This window comes from Phascolarctos cinereus, unplaced genomic scaffold (assembly GCF_003287225.1).
Source record: "Phascolarctos cinereus isolate Bilbo 61053 unplaced genomic scaffold, phaCin_HiC Scaffold_4;HRSCAF=312, whole genome shotgun sequence".
NCBI classification, from domain to species: domain Eukaryota; kingdom Metazoa; phylum Chordata; class Mammalia; order Diprotodontia; family Phascolarctidae; genus Phascolarctos; species Phascolarctos cinereus.
In genome coordinates, this window is record NW_027555847.1 from 254,154,517 (window position 1) to 254,175,787 (window position 21,271).

A 21,271-nucleotide genomic window follows, 5' to 3' on the forward strand; every position below is an offset into this window, starting at 1 on the left:
TTTTTATCTTTATTTATACTTGCTTAATGAAACATTCTCTTTAGGGGCTGAATAGTCTTAGAGGTGATATTTGTCCAAAGATTTTTCCACACGGACACGTTAATTTAGAGGTGCTTTGTTGGGGTAGTCTATTTCCACCATAGGAAAATAGTTCAATATGAAGACTGGGGAAGAAATTAAACTATACCTTTTTTGGGCGGAGAAAATGGGGGAGAATGGTAATGTGCAGAGTTGTGTTTTGTTTCCAGTGAATAATCTTTCACTAACAGTACAAAGTTCATGGTTCATACAATTTAGGATATAAGATAAAATAACAACTCACATTTACATAGCACTTTAAGGTTGTCAAACTGATTTAAGTTTTTTATAGCTCTTTTTTTTTTAAAGTCATTTTGAAAAGGTGTAAAAACATTAGTAGTCCTTTGTTTGAATTGAGAGTTTCAGTACCAAAGTTAAAAAAAAAAGTAATCCTTAACTTTGCTGTCCTTTAAATCTGTCAGTCAGATATTCTCAGCGCTTGATCTGGGTTGGAACAAGGAACACAACCTTAGCAGTATTTCTTTCCTAATATGTAAAAGTTTGTTCATCTGTTATGTTTCTCATTAATACTATCTGTGTGCTTGTACGAATAGACTTTTGAAGTTGGGACTTTTAAAATTAGGCATTATTTTTGAAATGCAGTTATGCTCAAGGGTAAAGTTATGAGGAAACATTTCTTTGTGAACACTGGGGCTAGATAGAACCTGACTAAACCTGCATTAGAAGCCACCTGGTGTCCATTTTGCTGGCTCAGCACTTCATTAAAGCATATAGGTTTAATCATTTATGATGTTTCAGTGCACTTAGATTGGATTGCAGATGTTGGACTTTTTCTTAAGTGAATCTTCTGTCCATTAAGTAAATTATTGGAAATATTTTGCAACATGGTTTAATAAAATATGTTTCATCTTATTAATTAGTGGCGTCAGCTGTCCTTTAAAAAAAATAAAAATTAAAAAAGGTAATCCAAACTGCCAATGCAAGATAGCTGGTAAGAAAACTTAAAGAACTGAGTAAAGTAAGTTCACACCTACTTCATATGCATTACAGTTCTCTTATGGCTAAGTTTTATTAATAACTCCAAAACCTTTGAGGCAGTATGAGAATATCACTTCACCAAAAAATTAGGAAGGTAATTTTTTTTAAAAAAAAGTTTTTAGTATTTTTTCAGCAATATCAGTGGACTAATACATGGTCATAATTAGAGTAAAATATATCATCTCAATCTAGTTATAAAATTTTTAAATGAATTTATTGAAGAAAATGTGCAAAATGTTTTTTAAAAAAATAAGTAATACACCACAGCGTGTTGTCATGGGAATATACAGAGGATGAATAGCATAGAGATGTATAGTTGTCTTTAAAAAAGATATTTCATTTTCATTTATGAGTATTAAACTCATAAAAATGGATTCTCTCTGGTCACTTTGGCTGTTGCATATTGCAAGAGAAAATTCTTTTTTAAAAATGTACCACTATCACTGAGGATGTTTCTTTCTTCCAGAATATTTGTTGAGTTCTCAGTTTCAGTATTTAAAAATCTCTTTTTCTGTAGTATTCAAAAAGGTATAGTAGATTGTTATAAGTGGCTTTTTAGGAAGAGGGAAGGTTTACATTGGATTATATGTAATGTAGATAACAAAAAAAGGTAATAGAGGGAAATAACAAAGCATTCATTATTTTAATCCTTTTGAGTATTGAAGCCTTTTAATGAGAACATCTATACACTTTTTGTGTTGAAAAAATATTTCAAATGAGATAACATTTGAAGTGTTTTGCAAACCTTAAAGCACTATATATTATCACAATCATCATCATCATATACTTCATGTTAATGACAACTTAACTCTGTTAAAGTTGATACCATTGTTACTTCTTGAAATAGTATTTCCTATATGATTTTGTGCTTAGATTATGATGTTGAAGTAATTCACTATGCCTCATAATTTTCTATGTGGAGTTTAAGATCAAAAGATTTCTTTGTATGGGTCAGACTTGTCTTTTCTTTTTTAAAACATGGTTTATTGATGCTTAAAAAATCACTTCGAGATGTCTTCAGAAATCAATTACAAACATACAAAATCTCCGTGTTTTATAATAATTAAAACATTAACAACTTCATAGATAATAGATACCTTGGTACCTTATGTTTGCCTAACTGATGTAAAAAAATTATTGGAGATACAGTTCTAGACACTTTAATTGTTGTTCATCTGTTTCAGTGTCAGAAATAGCGTGCAAAGGACACATTTACTAAGCTCCTACCATTTGTAGCCTTTATACTAGGTGCTGAGTGATATAGAAAGTTTAAATTAAATGGGGGTCAGTGCCTTCATAGAATTTGGCATAGAGTATTAGTCTAGATAAGAAACAAATAAACAACACTACAGACTTAGACTTTATTTACTCTTAAACAATATTTTTTAAAAATTAGGGGCATTGTATTTCAATTTCACCTCAAAAGAATTTTCATTTTAGTAGCATGTGACACTGATTTTGTTTCTTCAGTCCTTAATATTGGTTCAGATTAAATCTTGAGGCACACTGCATTTAAAATGTCCTAATACGGTATCCCAGTTAATAGCAGCTATTTATGTGAATGCTTTGTTCATATTATTTGACAACACTAAAGGAGATAAAGCTTTGTTTTCATACAAAAGACTGCACAATAGAGATAAAAATGTACAGCAATTATAAACATTATTTTTGGTAAAATTTGGAAAGGCTTTTCCAGTGTTCTGTAAGGTATAAGTGAAGGTGAGGGTGTGGATGGGATGTTAATTATATGTATGTTATCTTGTCTTCTACTTTTATAACTTTCTGAATGTTTGCAAAGAAGGGATACTTTTTATTTTAAGAAAACTGTCATATCCAGGGAATCAATGAAAAAAAAATTGGAAGAAGGTGATTTAGGTATACCAGATCTCAAACTGCATTATAAAGAGGTAATTATCAGAACAATGTGGTGCTGGCTAAAGAAATAGAGTGGTGGATCAGTGGAATAGGTTAGATACAAATTACATTATGATAAATGACCATAGTAATCTAGTATATGATAAACCCAAAGATCCAAACTTTTGGAACAAAAACTTATTATTTGACAATATGGCTGGGAAAAATAGCAGAAACTAGGTACAGACCAATATCTTACACTGTATACCAGGATAAAGTCAAAATGGGTACATGATTTAGACATCAAGGTGATGCCATAAGCAAATTAAGAAAGCATGGAATAGCTTATCTGTCAGACTTATGGATAAGGGAAGAATTTAGGACCAAAGAAGATACAAAGAGCATTACAGAATGTAAAATAGGTAATATTGGTTACAAAATTAAAAAGGTTTTGCACAAACAAAATTAATACAACCAAAATTATAAGGAAAGTAGAAAATGGGGGGGAAATTTTATAACAAGTATCTCTGATAAAGGCCTCATTTCTCACATGCATAGAGAACTGAGTCACATTTATAAAAGTACAAGTCATTCCCCAGTTGATAAATGGTCAAAGAATATGAACAGGCAGTTTTCAGCCAAAGTCTATAGTCATATGAAAAAATGTTCTAAATTACTACTTATTAGAGAAATGCAAATTAAAATAACTCTGAGGTACCACCTCATCCCTATCAGATTGGCTGATATGACCAAAAAGGAAGATGTTGGATGTTGGAGGGGATGTGGGAAAACTGGGACACTATTGCACTTTTGTTAGAATTGTGAACTGATCCAGCCATTCTGGAGAGCAATTTGGAACTACTCCCAAAGGGCTATAAAACCATGCATACCTTTTCATAAGCAATAACACTACTAGGTCTGTATCCTAAGAGATAAAACCAAAAAGGAAAACGACCTATATGTACAAAAATACTTACAGCAGCAAAAAATTGGAAATCAAGGGGATGCCCTTCAATTTGGAAATGGATGAACAAATTGTGATAAATGATTGTGATGGAATACTATTGTGCAGTAAGAAACAATGAGCAGGGTGTTTTCAGAAAAACCTGGAAAGACTTACACAAACTGATGCAAAGTGAAGTGAGTAGAACCAGAAGAACTTTGTACACAGTAACAGCAGTATTATTCAGTGAAGAACTGTGAACTTTTTAGCTATTTTCAGCAAAACGATAATCCAAGACAGTGTGAAAGTACTAAGGATGAAGCATACTATCCACCCACCTCCAGAGAAAGAACTGAGACTGAAGCATGCTATTTTTCACATTCTTTTCATTTTTTCTTTCATTTTAGTCTTCTTGTACAAAATGACTAATATGGAAATGTTTTACATAATTGTACACGTATAACTTATATCTGATTGCTTACCATCTCAGGGAGAGGGAAAGGACAGAGGGATAGAATTTGAAACTCAAAACTTTAAATAAAAATGTTGAAGAATTGGGAGAAAAAAAGAAAACTGTGTCTAATTGTATCTATCAGAAAACAACCCTGAAGGCAGAATGTCTACACAGAGACTTAGGGTACTTGAGACCCTAGCTTTTCCCTTCCTCCCTTCCTCCTTTCCTTCCTTTTTTTCTTACTTTCCTTTCCTTTCTTTCCTTCCTTAATTTCTTCTTTTCTTTCTTTCTCTTTCTTATTTTCTTTTTCTCTCTCTCTTTTTTGTTGTTGTTTTTGTTGTTTTTGTTCAGATCAAGATGGTCTTGTTCCTGAGTTCTACTTGGTACACCAGTACCTGGGCTTTCTTGTCTCCATTGATGTTGAAAGTTTATGAATGAGACTCATTCTCACAGCTGTTGATTAGTGATCATTGGGTAGGTAGGTGGGTATGTTATGGAGGGGATCTGTTTTCTGACAAGGGTGGGAAGAAATTTTTAGACTTTGAGGGAACTCTTGTAAAAATTAAATTAAAAAAGCATTTTCTGTCTGTGCAATTACCTCCCTAATCCAAGAGGGAAAAGAAAACTACTGGTTTCTATTGTGTCACTGCAACTAAAAGCTGTTCTGTGTATGGTTTTCAAAGGTCATATTGCTTTAATTCTGGTTTGGGCCTTGTTTGTGTTGAATTTCAGCCAGCAAATCTTCAGTATACAAGAGAATTTGAGATCCCCAACCCCCTCCCCGTTTCTTCTGTTTTTGCTCAGTGTAAACAGTTCCTGCCCTAGTAACATAGACAAATATAGCAGAGAACCCTTTTCTGGGAGAAGACGTCTCTCTAAGCATTTTTTAACCATTTTTGGGAAGAATTGATCTATCTATATATGTGAGACAGAGAACAATGGAGAGGGAGGCAATAGCTGTAAATTGAAGTGACATCATATGTATTGCTCCCATTGATCCCCTTTTAGGCTCCAGCCAGGATAAAAGGAAACGGCATCAGGGAGGAAGTCTGCCTCATTTAGGCACAGATCCCAGTGTGATAATGGAGTAATAATAGAAATCACTCCACTGTCAATCGGCTGCTGCATTAGTACGAGGCACATTTCCCCTCTGAGGAGGCTTTCAATGACTTCATTCAAGGGCAGGCTGGCGCAGATAAGATATTCAGCTGACCAGCTGTATTCCTTTACTGATTTCTGCCCTGACTTTGGGGTACAGGGCAGGCAGTGGCAGGCGGCTGGGGATGCTCAGGCCCATAGTGCCATGTCATGTTTCATGCCTGTGAAAGGTCAGTAGTCATATATTTTAGTGACATTTTTCTGGGGAAAGAGGGGATCCTGGCATTTACTGCATGATGTTCATGCAAGAAATAACAGCAACCTCATTTGTGTGGGTGGTCTTCTGGGAGTCAGGTTTGAAGACCTTGTAACAACATCACTAAGAGTTTTGAAGTGTCAGAGTTTGTTTTCTTTGTGCTTCTTGCAGGTTGAGATGGGTTTGGAAAATTCTTATTTTATTTCCAAGGGCCTGTGCAGAAACTCCTCCAAGCCGTTCAAGCCTTGTGGTTTTGCTTTACCACTAAGTTGGCTGATGAGAAAAATACAAGACAGACTTTTTTCCTCCTTTCTCATTAATTAGAAACTGTGGCATTCTCCAGATTTAGAGCAAGAGTAGAAAGCTTTGAAGTGCCAATAAATGGCATTTGTAGTTGGCTGATGGAACTAAGCATTATATTTTTCTGTTTTTGTCGGACAGGTTTTATGGTTTTATGAGACTCTCTCTTTCAAGTACACACGCAGTGTTGGTGTTCCACAGACTTATTTTGGTTGAGGTTTTGAGTCAGATGAATTTTGAAAGTACTGGCCTGGTCTTCACATGGAAAAAAACCAGTGCAAAAAAAAAACCCCTTGTTTGTCAAGTAAAGGAAAACAGATTTCTATTCCTGTCGCTGTTTAGATATGGTTGTGAACTGTGCGGTTGTGAACCGTAGGGAAAAAGAAAGTAATATTAGTCACGTTTAAGGCAATGGAAGATATTGCTTGGAACGCTTCAGTTTTTTTTTTCTTGATCATTTGGTAACAAAGTTGAGCCTGTATATGTCCCAGCATTGGTATACCAAAACACAATTGCCCTAAAAGTCATGTGAAATTGAAGTAATTTGATTTTTATATGGGTGGGAGTAGAACAGTCTACAGAATATGTCTCCCATTACCATCACACCAGCTGCCAGGGAGAGATTCCTATCACAATGCAATATTGTGTTCTGAACATATTTAATAGTATAAGAAATCCTTTGACTGTTTTTAAACATTTTTATTTTTTGCCATATTTCTTTTAGTTGTGAGGTGCCCTTACATAGCAAGCTATTTATGTGCCATTTTGTTTTGAAGCACTTTTAGAAAGTCTGAAATTCTTTTTAAAATACCAGGAAGACACTGAAATTAACATAATTTAAAAATCAAAGAATATAAAATAGAATTAATTTAAAGCATTCATTAAAGAATCCTAATTCTGTGTTTCACTGTATCCATTTGTTTAGAAAAACACATTTCTCCCTAAATTTAAAGGGGGTGGGGAGTACACAAACTTTTGAACAATTAAAGGACAGATGGCTACAATTTATTTCTCATGTAGAGTAATTCATAGAATTCTACTCCAAAGAACTAGAAAGAAGAAATCTGCAAACATTAGTATGGAATGTGTTCATTGTATTTATAAAGATCCCACATTGAATTTTGCCCATCTTTGAACAAGCTGGGTCTTGCATCCAGCAGACCTGTTTCCTGTTTTGGAAAGGGTGAAAAAGTTGAAAGAATGTGCTTATGTGTATCTGTGTTACCTCTTAGCTTTTTATTTAAATTTGAGGACGAAGTTTGAAGTTTATGCCCACCAAGATGTTTGTGATAAAAGGTCTTCCACTTTCCTCCCCATCCTATCGAACTTTCAATTACCTGTTCAGAAATGTGTGACTTGGTCTTAAATATTTTCTCTGAGTGAAATTTATTGGAAAAACCATCAATAATTCTTTTAGATATAATATTGCATTCATGTTTACATAATGAGTAGAACTTAGGACCCTCAGACCTATGAATGTAGGTTATTAGAGCTAAAAAGGGTCTTCAGAGATCATTTAGTCTAACCTTATTTTACAGTAAAGGAAACTGAGGCTAAAAAGAGGTTAAGCAGATGTTCAAAATGTTTTATAGTAAGTAGTTGAGCTGGTGTTGAGATTCCGATCCTTTGTCTTTTCTTTTGATACGATGGAGTTTGAAAAAGGTGGAAAAGTTTTTACATTGGTTTGGCACAGAAATTCTTGTAACTGGATGTAATTGAGGTTTTGTTGAGCTAACTGGCTAACTCAGAGTTTCTTTGCCTTTTATAAATTGAATTGAATTAGATTGTTCTAAATCAGTTCTCAAACTTGACTTACAACAATCGCTCTTTGTTGGGACTGCACAGAACAGTTAGGTGGAAGATAGTGGCTTTTCTTCTTGCCTTTTTTTTCCTCTGATGTTCTCAGAATTAGGAGATAACTAGTTTCTGTTTGTGTTTGTTTCCCAAATAAGGGAGGGGTTCCTTATAGATAATTTATATTCTGTTGCAGTATCATGTTTTACAGGTGTTGTGAAAGATAGGTCAGCAATTTGCCTGATTATTTTTTTATCATACTGTTGCTGATTTTCCAGGATCAGCATATGCATAACAACTTGTGTTTTGTAAAATACCTTTGTAAGAGGATTTTCATACCTTTTAAGTGTGGTTTCAGCCTACTGTTTCAGACATAACTCCCCTGGGTACCAACCAAATCACACTACTTACCCATCCCCAAACACTGTGCTTTTTTTGCCACTATACTAATAATCATACCTGACATTTATATAGTGCTTAACCAAGGTTGACAGTGTTTTACATACATTTTTATTGGATCCTCATAATAACTTTATAAAGTCCTATAGATGTTAACAGTGTTTTATAGATGTGGAAACTGAGGCTCAGAGAGATTAAGCTACTTGGCCGTGATCATGTGTCAAGGATACACCCAAAGCAGGATCTTTGATATATTGCCTACAGTACCCAGCAGAGGGCCCTGAATGCATCAGTCCCTCCATATTTATTTGTTTTAAAAAAAGAGGAAAGTATAGGGATAAGGAAAAAATAGCTCCAGGAGTTGGCATCTTAAAGACCTCAAATTGTTTCCTTTTTAAAAATCTCATAAGCTTCAATTGTGTAACTTAAAGCCTAAAAATCAGTTATGTTGAACTTTTGTATTTACAAAGTATTTCATAAACATCAAAATGTGTCACTTCTAAAAAGTGGAAAGGAAAGTGCTAGTGATTCTGTGAGTGTGGGGACAACATTGTTCATCCTGTTAGAAGGTTCTAATAATTCTGTTCCTATTAGAGATATCCTTTGGCTTATTCCAGTGGATAGTGATAGACTTTTTACCTCTGGATCCAGATCTTTGTATTTTAATTGGGTGAAGCACTCTTAGTATTCCATTGAATTTGTGATCTCAGTGATGTTGGTATTTCTCCAATACAGGTTGTAACCCATCCATGCCAGCCCATGTTGTCCAAAGTTTGACTCTTGCCTACATTCTTTCCTAAGTTTGCTGTAGGGAATCCACCTAACAAGCTAGTGGCTTTCTTCAAGTCTCCTGACATTCCAGGGAATGCCAGTAGAGCATGCGAATTGACCCATGAGTTATCACTTGTTCTCAGTTATGTCACCAATCAATATTCTCTTTGAAATGTATTTTTTTGATAATATGCTTCTCCTTCATAATTCCTTGTTTGTAATTATATAGCTTTTTCTTTCCTACCATGCCTTTCAGGTGATCCCTAATTTCAGTTCTTAAGAGATCATAGTATTACATGACTAACAGCTATAAACAGTTATCAAAAGAATATTGGCGTTAAAAAAGTGAGCCTTTGTTTCAAGGAGAAGTTCGGAGTCATTAAAAGAACATTAAAGTTTCCAAAAGTAAATTCAGCCCATTTTTTCAGATGTTCATTTTTTAGCCTACCTCAGTATCCATTTGCAGTATCTATAATATACATACACATCTGCACACACACACATTGATGGACAAGCTCTATGGGTTGTCTATCCAATTGCCTATCGGAGTCTAGACAGTAGATGTTTTCTAACCCTTGAGTATATTTTAAATGGGCTTATCTTTGAATAATTTATTTGTTTGTACAATATTATTGTTATAGGAAGCATTTAAGTACTTAGTCTCTTGTGTTCCTTATGGTTTTGTTTCTCTTGGCCTTTATTTTCTTGAACTGTCAAATTTTGTCTAAGGTTAGAATCAAATATATCCATATCTATACGTGTGTGTATACACACACACACACACACACACACACACACACACATACATACTAGGAAGGAACTGAGACATAGTGCTTATGTCCTAATATATTACATATGTATTAACATTTTTCCAGTATCTCAGTTTTAGAAAACTGAATGACAGACTCTTCCCAACTGCTGTGCCTAAATATGTGTGGGCTCTTAAAATTATATACTTAAATGAATTTTTTTCTGTTTCTTTATCCTTTCCAGCAAAATGGCATTACTTAACATAGACATTCCATAAAGAAAGGGACCTAATAAACCGTGATAATGTTTCATTAAGATAACCATGGTTTTTGTCATTTCTAAAAATAGAAATGAAATGAAAAGCCATGGAAAATGAGGCTTAATTAGGCCCTAGAATGGAGTCTTTCGGAATACAGACAATATAAATTCAGAGGTTTTACAAAAGTCAACTCTAAAGTCTCCTATATTTTAGGCACATACTATAATTATGTAGGTCACCCTAGACTTGTTGTCTTTGGTATGTTTTCATTTAATTACTCAGTAAACTAAGTTCTGTTCTCATAATGCGTTTTATTTTACTCTTAGCTTCTTCCAGACCAGCTGGTTTTACTTCTGGAGTCTCTGCTAGAGGAGAAGACATTATGTCCCAGAATTCTTAAGAGGTTAGAGAAAACGTACCACCTCCGGGAGCAGGATGCAGAGGTAATTCATTAACAGCCCCAATGAGATATTAAACAGAGTGTCTGAGCTATTGGCTAGAAATGTTAGCATTCCGTTAGAACCCTGGGCTATTCGAGCTACTTTTTTCCATTAGCAAAAACTGTGACTGTTTGCTTTATTTGTGAAGAAGCACAAGAAACGTGTGCCTTGCTTAATCTGTTTTCTGGTTGTACTTGCCTGTGTGCACTATTAACCTCCTTCGTGTTACCTAGACACTATGGCATTCTACTTAATGACAGTTTCACTTATTGGGGCTTTTTGATGTCCCTAACCATTTTCATATCTTAAATTATGAACACTCACATTCATGTCCTCAGGGGATAATAAGCAGGCAGAGACAGAAATGGGAGGATGTCTGTTAACATAGGTATACATCATATCCTGTAATGGTTTTGAATTATAAAGTTAGAGCGGGATGTGTGTAATCTTGCAGGTTGGCAAAAGTGAGATGCTGTTACACATTAATGAATCTTGGACAGAATTTGTTAGAACTTGTTGTTTGCATTTAGTTAGGACAGGAAGGGGACCATATGTAAAGGAAATGAAAGCTAAAGCTATCAAAGCCATGTTTGAAAAGTAAGACTGGACATCTGTGGGAAAACAAAGTTATTTTATCCCTAAAATTATTCTTTGTTTAGTATATCATATATATATAGGAAGGGGGAATGGGAATGCAGTGTAAGCATTTGTGATAGTTTAATGCATTTCAGTGAATGTTGCAGTTGTTTAATAATTGTAGGAGGAAAATGAAGACAGTGAAAAGGGAAATATTATGTGAAACAGATTTAAGATAGAATTCCCTGCAGCTATTAGAAAAAATGTGGTTATTAAGTACCATGCCATTTCAAAGGATATAAATTTCTTAGATGAGGGACTAAATCTTCAGAAATTAACTGAGTTTGAATTGTGTCTAATTAAAAACTGCTCTAAATACTGTAGAAAGTCATTGTGTCCAGTTTATCAAATTATAATTGGAATTGTATGATGATAATTAAAATAGAGAGATATTGAGAAAACTGTCTCATTACTTTTAGATTAAAACAGTGAGGTGGACATTGTAACTCCTCTCAGAACCCCCATATGTTCAAATATTAATGGAAAACTCCAGGGTGCAAGGATATAGCTTTTCCCCAATAAGGACAGGCCAACATCTTAACTGTTGCTATTTATTTCAGCTTTTTTAAATTTTGTTTATATGAGTTTCCAAATGCCAGACTGTTATTTTTAATTAGTGTTCAAACAGACATTTCTATTTATAGCAGTAGGCTATATTTTAATCATAGCTGAATACCAGTGAAATGTCAGGATTCTATAATGGGCAGTGGACAAATCAAGGAGGTAGGATCAAAGCTGTCACTGTAGAGTTGCCATTTGATGCCAACGACTTGTGAGATGGCAGGTCTGATTTTCCTTGCCTTTCTCTAAGGATATAAAATGGATGCTGGTCTTCTTATAATTGCTAGCCTAAATGGATTCATTTTTCATAAACTGTAAGATTTTGAAAAGGTGCCACCAAGTTTTCAAATCCCCCAAGTAAAATCGGGATGGATGTCCAAAGTCATGGCACTAACCTCCAACTTTTATTTTTCAAGGTGAAACTGAGGCCTGAGCAGACCTTTAACAAATACATAACTAGAGTATGTTACCATGACAGCTTTCATTAGGCATCAGTTCATAGCCACCCAGTTCCCTTTTAAGGGAATGTTCATGCAGACATAATCACATACCTGAACAAAAGAGTTTTACTTGTTTCAAAGTGAATGCTTCACTGAGATTTCCCTGAAATGTCTTGTAGAACTGGAAGAATAATAGGATTTTAGCCAGCCTAAAACTCTGTTGGTTAAATGTAGTCTTTTGGAATCTGTTGGCATTCAATTGTGTTGTCCCTTCCCTCTGTTATAAAAGTGTTAACATTTTATTGGAGGAAAGCCTGAGCCTATTTGTCATTTGGTAAAAAGGTCAATAGAACTATGACTTTATTTCATATGTACTACCAAGGTTTCCTGATGATTGATGCTTTCTTTCCAGTAGATATCCATGTTCCCTGGGGACAAAAAAACAGTTTTTTTTTACCTTCCTTGTGGGTAGTAGAAGATAAGCAGAGGAGGATGAGAGTGTGCTGCAATTGAAGGGGGCATTTGAAAATGGCTCTGAAAGTCTTTCACTAGTAATGCTATGGTGTTCTTCCTTTAGGCTGTTGCACAGGACAGATCAGGCTATGGCACTAAAATGAAACTGGAGAACAGAAAGACACATCCCCACCCACACACCTTTCCCATTCCTGAACTCTAGGGAGGGAACTTGCATGGGGTTGGCATACACACCCCTAATTCCTCCCCTGCTGATTAACTTCAGAATTTACAACAGATTCTTTTAAATTTCATTTCTCTGTTGTAGAAAGCATTTTTAGAAGCTGAAAGATTCCTTTAACTGATAACTTGTGAGAAGTTTGTCATCATTGTCATTACCATGTATATATAACAAGTCTCGTCTCAGTACAGCCCCTGCCAGCTCAGTACCATTTCAGCAACCTAGTATTGGGATAACAATCTACATGGTGATATGGCTTTCTGAGTCTAGAATTACCACCTTCTGACTTAATGTTGAATAATTTCCCAGTTCTCTAAGATGTCCAATTAGTGGATATGAAATCACCTCAAATTGTCAAGGTGACCACTGTGATATGAATGAGTAGTCCAGGCAGAAAGGGAGTAACTCTTGTAGCTGTCCTTTGGGCCTCTGATTCGTTGCCATTTCTCAGAATCTCAGCTCCTTATAACCTTCTCAGTGGACTTCTGTCTTTGGATCTAGGGCTGTATTCTAAACTGCCCTGATTGCTGAACTCCAACTCAAAACATCTGAGGCTTCTGTCCTTTGGGTCATCTTGCCTTGCAAGGTCTCAAGAGATCCACTGTACTTTCCCCATTCATCAGCTGTGGGTATGAGAGCTAGATTTTGGGGAGCTGCTCTTTTTCTTTCTCTCCAATGCCCTTCCTATCACTGCCCCTGCCTCTGGCCCGGTTGAGTTCCAACACCATAGGGCCCAGTAGATAGTGGTCAGGAACACAGCAGGCGCACAGATAGTTATTGTAGCATCTCTCAATAGACAAATAGCAAGTTGGTAGTCTAGGCTTAGACGCTAACTGAAGAGCAGTGAATAAGGGAACTAACTCATCCCCGAAGTAAGAAATATAAATGGAACTGAGTGCTGCTCCTCAGAGCTGTGTCTGCTAAGCCACTCCGTGACAGCACTGTAGGGGGCAGCCAGGTGGCGCAGTGGATAGAGTGCTGAGCCTGTTGTCAAAAAGACTCGTTTTCTTAAGTTCAAATTTAGCCTCAGACACTTACCAGCTGGTGACCCTGGACAGGTCACTTAAAAGCCCTGTTTGCCTCAGTCTCCTCATCCATAAAATGATTTAGAGAAGGAAATGACGAACTACTCTAGTATCTCTGCCAAAAAAACCCAAATGAGGACATGAAGAGTCAGACACGACAAGAAACACTGCATACCATATAAACTCAGTTCTGTATTTTGCATTTTGTTTCATTTTTCCGTCTTGATCCTTAACGAAGACCCTATTAAAAAAAAACCTAGACCCTTGTCGCAAACTAAGGGAAGAAAAGGTTTTCTATGCTTAGACTAAGACAACTAAGTAGATCATAGGGCCCTTAGAGGCTAAGAGTTGTGCCAAGAGTAGCAGTGGGCGTTACAGCTCTTCAGACAAATGTGGAACAGACTGTCAGAGAGGTGGAAACTTGGCGACAATTATAAGTCCTTTTCCTTTCTTGGATGCTTATTCCCTCTCCACATCTATTTCCCTGGGTGTTTTGATGTCTGTATCATACAAGTGGTCTTTTTTTGTTGTTATTCGTGTTTGGGAGAGGGAATAGAGCTGGAATGGGGTGGTTTAGGTTTTGTGATGTTTGTAATAAGTGGGAGAACTTTGTCAATAAGGTTTATTGCCTTTTTTTTTTGTCGTTTTGTCCAATAGCAGTATATAACATCTGTTGCTCAGGAGTTTTGAGTACATAATTATGGCTCTCTCCTAGAATCATCATCATAATGACATTATTATTATAGCATTGGCTTGTCAAGTATTTACTGGCCCTTAGCTGGTTGAATACTGTCCCAGCCCAACTCAGTCATTCATTCATCTGGAATGTGCAAACCCTTACACTCCATGTTTTTTTGAGTGAACGGTGCTAGAGTGGCTTTTGGGTAGAGTGATACTATATTCTGTATTAAAAAGAGACAGAGAATGAAAGCAAATCCAACAAGGTGTGGTAATTTCAAACATCCCAGGCCATTTCATAGATTGCTAGATAACGCCTACTTTCCACACACAGAAAGTGAGGTATGGGGTAGAATGTTTCTTGGATGCCTATTTTTAGTAAATATAGCTTAATGAACTACTAGGGGAAAAAAGCTACTTTTACTTAATGAATCAAAAGAGTACTGTGACCATATTGTTGTCCATCTTGACCAAACAGAACAGCAAGGCAGTAGGGAAAAAAAATCTTTTATAGTAATAACCTCAATACTGGAGTTTTTCAACAAATGGCCACAGGTGAGCATAATTAAGATTTAAGAGCTATTGCACATCTATTCCTTGGAACAGGAGAGTATTTTTCAAGATCCTCTTTTACCAAAATAAAAATTCTCTTCCTCTTACAAAGTATGAAAATAGTTAGCTGAGCCTTGAACTTAGGTGAAGTTAAGTACTACATTCCTTGCTGAGACCTAATAATAGTCTTGATTTTTAGTCCAAGATTGCCACATCTGGCTAAAAACCTCCAGGTGGGCACTGATAACTTGTCGATCCAGCATTGGGAGGTATCAGTCTCTTACCATTAACTTCTTGAAATTTGAAATTCTAAAACCCATTTATCTACCTTAGAATGTGTGATGGGGATTAGCTTGACTTTTTTTGTCTAGGAAATGCATTAATAAAGTGTTTTTATATTAAAAGCAGAATAGTTACAGTGATCCAGAAAAGGAATTTTCCAGAGAAAGGTTTAGTTAGTTACTATCAGATACTGTTCCTCCTTCTCCAAAACTGAGAATGTTTTGGTTGAGAGGTCCTAGTTTCACGGATGTTTTGGAAATGAGAGAAATGTCTACATCAAATTACTCTGCCTTACCCCATATGACCTTTGTGATGCCTTCTCTTCTCTATTTGACACCTAACCGTGCTGCCCTACTTTGAGAACTGATCTTCCTCACTGCAGGATAAGGAAATTTAAATCTTATCATTCTCTTGAAGTGAAGTAAAGCAGCTAGAAATCAGAACCAAGCCCCATAACTTGGTATTGGCAGCAGCAACAGTCTGGCCCATGTTCAGTTCCTGTGGCCATTGTAGACTTGCCTGGTCATAGAGACAAGCTGACAAGAGAAGTACTAAGCTCTGGCCATTGGTATCATTCATTTTTTTAATATGGCATTTTCATATTTGGAGTACTGTTTCTCTTAGTTGCAAAGAAATATAAATGTTTTAAAAATCACTAAAGCAGGCGTGTGTAAACTTATTTTATTTAAAAAAAAACTACGTTAGTCCACAAATGACTGAACGTGCCTTAATGATTTATTGAAGGAACCATGGTCACTTAGTAATAGCTCCTGGGATAGTTTTTTGCATTTAATAAATTTCTAGTACAGAAAATTTTCATTAATTTGGATTCCACTTCTTTGGAATAATTCACAATTTTAAAAATAGGCTGAAATGTAATTTGGTAATATATAGAGAGAAAAAATATAAAGAGCTGGGATTGTTCACCCTATTTCACAGAGTCATAGAACTTTGGTGTTAGATGGAACCTCAGAGGCCAAGTAGTCCAGCCAATACCTGAACAAGAATAAAATAAACAATGTTTTTAAAGCACTTTAGAAACAAATAATTTATGTACAGTTAGCTATAAATATCAATTACACTTTCATGTCTAATGGGAAGAGCAGTGGGCTAGAAGCTGGGAAACCTGTGTTCTGGTTACAGCACAGCCACAACCTAATTACGAGGCAAATCAACCAAGCTTGTTCTTCTTATCTATAAAATAGGAGAACTGCATTATATGTTCTCCGGTATCCCTTTCAGCCCTAAAATTCTAGGGTTCGGAGCTCATCTGTTTGTTAGACTATCTCAGGACTTCAAATTAGCAACATCCTAAATATTTTATTACAATGTAGTTTATTACTCTATGTACTTGAAAACAACAAAATTATAATAGAAACAAATTTTTTTACCAGTTCATGCCATCCTCTCCTCTCATATAGTTTGAATCTGTGATGTTTGACTATATATCTTAAAACAAAACAAAACAACCTTTGTCTCTAATCTCACACAGTCTCTTCAATTCACATTTTCTGTAAGCAGTCAGGAAGAGACTTCCTCTGAAGGAATATACTAAGTAGCAAAAGGTAAATCTTTAAACATCTTCCCTCATTCTTTGGTCCTAAACTAGTCAACTACTAATGAAGCCTTTTTTCCCTGGGGTTCTTATATCTAACATCTTTTGAGGGACAGTCTAAATCAGTCACTGTGTAGTGAACCTGTTGGCAGCCAGTTCACAGACAACCCCATTCCTGCATTAGGTCTCTGTCACTTGGTTACAGCGCCATAGGTGTGGAACCAGAAAGTTAGTTGGCCACCTGTAGCACCTATGATAGACAAACCTGAGTCTTTCAGGGGCCCTTTCCAAGGTAAAAGAGAAAGAAGGATGTAACCTTGGAAGATATGAAAACAAAAATCTTTCACATAGCTTCCACACGCTTTACAGGAAAAAGGATTGTAGGATGTAGTGATAACAAGTAAATCCAAGAGAGCACATTAGCAAATAAGGAAAAGGTTGTTTTACTACTAAAAAGTACATTTTACCCATGTCTAACCCCATCAGTAGTATTGGCCTAATTTTCGTCCATGTAAAGATGTTTTCATGCTTGTAAGGTCAAAAATTCAACCTTGTGGGTCCTTCCAAAGAGTAGTCTGAATTTTGAGGTACATCAGTTTGTTTCTTAGTGGACTTAACTCTGGCCCAAGAGTCCATAAAAACTGCATCCCAAGCCCTTCCGTGTCAATAGGAGCCTCTCTAGTTCATGGTTTATTGGAAGGAAAATTCCAAACCCAGTCAAAATTAAACTATTTAAAAACCAGAGACCATATGCTTAATGTCTCAAGGCAAGGGATACTTTATATTAGCTTTTTTCCGAATTTAATTTAGGCTATGATTTGGATTATGGTCTGAGTGACAAGCTTTTTTAAAAAACAAGTTATAATGCTATTTATAAGCATTTCTACCCTTTTAACCACTAATGGTGTTTTAGAACTTCCAGACTTCCCTGTGCATAGGAGTCATATAATTCTGGACCCATTCCTTTACGTTTAGGATTTCTTTCTAATTATGGGGGACTTGGAGATGCAAAATGTACACTGAAGTAGATTTATGTCATGGATCCCCACATTTTGCTCAGTTTCAGTTTTCCGTTTCTTTCCCTCCCCACCTTGTATCCTCAGTTACTTTTCGGTAGTCTGCTTCCTGCAAAATAAGCAAAATATAATCCCCACTAGAGTTTTCTTTTAGGAAAACTTGAAAAGATAGAAAATAATTAAATGTACTTCTTTCTGCCAGTGAGATCATCACCATAAACATTTATTAATGTCAAGGGACAATCTCATTCTCCTCTTTCTCTGTGCTCTCTCCTCCTCCCTTGTCTCCCTGTGTATGGATACGAATATGAATATGGAGATGATAGTATCTGCCTATCATCTCTGCTACCAAGGAAGCAGAGGCTGGTGGATTGCTTGAGGTCAGGAGTTGTGAGTGCAGTAGGGCTAAAACCTACCAGGTGTCTACCCCAAATCTTGCACCAAGATAGTGAACCCCTGGCACCATGTTGCCTAAGCAGGGGTATACTGGCCCAGGTCAGAAGTTAAGCAAGTCAAAGCTTCTGTAAAGCCAGTCAGCACTGGAATCAGGCCTATGAATGGTTATTGCACTTCTAGCCTGAACTGGTTAAGGAGACCTAGTCCTTTACTTTTTTTAATCACTGTATTGAACTTCAAGTAGATAGAAAGCTTTTCACCTTTTGACACTATACAGAATCCAGATATTGTTATGACCAGTTTTCAACAGTGGCTTAATTGCAAATGGTTTAACCCATGAAACCATGGCCATGAAGCATTTGCATTCTTGAAAATTGTTCAACATAGCCATAAAAATATGTAGAGTTGTGGCTGCAGTCAGCTCTGTGCTAGCAATTTTTAATAAACCACAAAGTAGCTACAAATGTACTGATAGTTTAACTGTTGGAACTAAAGATCTTTTTGTTCCCTATTTCCCTCATGACTGTGGAAACATGTTGTTATGCTTTGTTATTGAACAGATTTAGCAAGTTGTCACCCAACATTTACGCCTTGGAGGAACAAAGTTCCCTAGATGGTGTATTGTAAAATTTTGCCTGGAAAGGGAGGCCTTGGGAAGGGTCAAAACTGTGCAACCAGCCATTCAATAGAGGAAGCAATTAGTAATTTCTTTTTGGGATAAAAATGAGATGTGGCAACTTGGTAACATGATAACCTCCTGAAAGAGGCTGGTGCCCTGTGCTTCTTCCATATGGGGCATTGCAGATATTCGTCCTTGTGCCAGTTTGCTACAAGTATCTTCCTAAGGCCTGCCTAGGTACAAAGAGTTGTTTAAGCTAGCTTGTTGCAGATGGTTACATAGGAATAGGGACTAGATTAGATTCCATTGGTATGGGTTACTGCCAGGTGAGGAGACTTCCTCTAACAGTGCTGGTTGGCACCTTCTTTGTGATTTATAGTCTCACAGATTTGGCGGTAGAACTGAGAATTTTAGCAGTTTGCTCAGGGCCACGTAACCTGTGTGTTCCAGAGGTGAGACTTGAACCTAGGTCCTCCTGGCTTCAAGGCAACTCTATCCACTACTCCATGCTGCCCCTTACAGACATCTTTCTCAACTGGTCAGAGAAATATCTTTATAAATCTGACTCTTAGTCTGCCTCCAGTAAATACCATAACATTTAATGTTATAGGTTATGGTAAGTTTAAAATGAGAAAACTACATTTCTCTCTCTCTCTCTCTCTCTCTCTCTCTCTCTCTCTCTCTCTCTCTCTCTCTCTCTCTCGTATATTATGATTTTTTAGAGCTTTGGAACTGAAAAGAGTAGATTGGGGAGGGGAAGGAAGAGATTACTCTAATCTTGTTCATTTTCCTCAGGAATGTCTTCCTTTTAAAAAATATGTGTCTTGACTTATTGGGAGGAAGGAAGTCTCCCCTGCTAATAAGAGTAGCTCACGTTTTTGTTTGTGGGTTATATATTTAAAGTCAAAAAAGCAGGTAGTACAAGAGTTATCCCCATTTTAGAGATGAAGACATTGAGACTTAAGGTTCAATCCAGTATCCAGTGGCACATTCCTTTCCAGGTGTTCTAAGCCTCGCGTGCTGTTCTCTTTTCTCTGCATTATGATGTCTTTCCCCTCCTGCCTTTGGCTCTGTTTTGTTGTGCAGCATTTAATGGATACTTGGAGAGCCCTTTTTATAGTATCACTTTTTCTTTTCTGTTTTTTTTTTTCATCATAAAAGATCTTCATTAAATGGACCAGGGGAAGCACACAGGGATATATAATCTCATGTTTCTGGCAGAGTGATTGGTTTTAAACTCATAGATCATGGGCCTTTCCACTTCTTCCCTTGCCCTGACCCAGCACATCCCCGTCAGCTCAGGCACGGGCATCATGTATGGCGGTAGCATTCTCAAACTGCTCTGACCTTCCACACCTCAAAGGTCAAGATACCAAGATAGCATTAGTTGTAGTTTCATCTCCTTTTCTTGACCCTTTCCTGCCCTCTGGTGGATGTATTAAAAAGCAGTTAAAAGACAGAAAGGGGAAGTGAAGCTAAACTGGACGATAGTTAGCGCCAGAATATTTACAACTTAGTTATATAGGGAAAACAGTATTTTAAATTTATCTATTGGTTTCTGGCTAAACGTTGAACCAAAGAGTGCTGTAGTATTCCAGTACTATAGGTTGTACACTATTTCTAGCTCTTTGGTTTTAATTGGTTATAATTAATACCCGAATGTATTTCACAGATTCCTGAAAATATTATGGGAAATGTTATCTTTTTGTCAGGTGTTACTGCTGTTGCTTCTTTCTGGCCCACTTCATATAGTTTCCTAGAGAAGTGTTGGAGGGGAAGGGGAAGGTATTGCTCTAAAAGTCATACTGATGAGGGCTCCTTATTACTTCAGGATTTTCAAGAAGCTAACCCACTCTCATTTTCAACCTAATAATGTTTGAAAATTTTGGGGGGGGGGAAATGAGTTGGGATTTTATTTGTGCTTATGTGAATCTCAGTCTATTCTGTTACTTTTTTTTAAAGAAATTTCACCATTTAAGGATAGCAGAAGAAGAGATTGCATGTTCGTGTTAAAAAAAAAAGTTTTGCTTCTTTTTTAAGTGGTCATTCATTTGTTTCAAAATAGCATACTGAACTACAAATCAAGTTTAAGGTCTATCTTTAATGCTCCTTGGTAGACTGCCTAATATGGTCACAATCATACAATTACAGAGTTGTAAACAAGGGACTTGAGAATCCATTTAGTACAACCCATACCCAAACAAGAATCCCCTCCATTTCCTACTGGACACGGGGCCCATCCAGCTTAGCTTGGAAATCTGTAGTGAGGGAGAGAGTCCTTACCTTTTCACATAGCCTTTTCTATTTTTGAAAAACTCTGATTTTTAAAAATTATTTCCTCCATCAGGCTTCAATCAGATATTCTTGACTCTTTCAGCCATTGTTCCCAGCTCTGCCCTTGGGGACCAAGCAGACACATTTA

At 36.4% G+C, this 21,271-nt stretch overlaps 1 protein-coding gene across 1 annotated transcript in view; it reads left to right on the top strand.

The window, feature by feature from the left end:
- The window catches only part of AOPEP (aminopeptidase O (putative)), a 498,190-nt gene that overhangs the window by 446,221 nt on the left and 30,698 nt on the right, over positions 1–21,271 (top strand). The window contains 1 exon segment of the mRNA XM_020971658.2: positions 10,282–10,398. Within this exon segment, the coding sequence (XP_020827317.1) occupies positions 10,282–10,398 (117 nt within the window).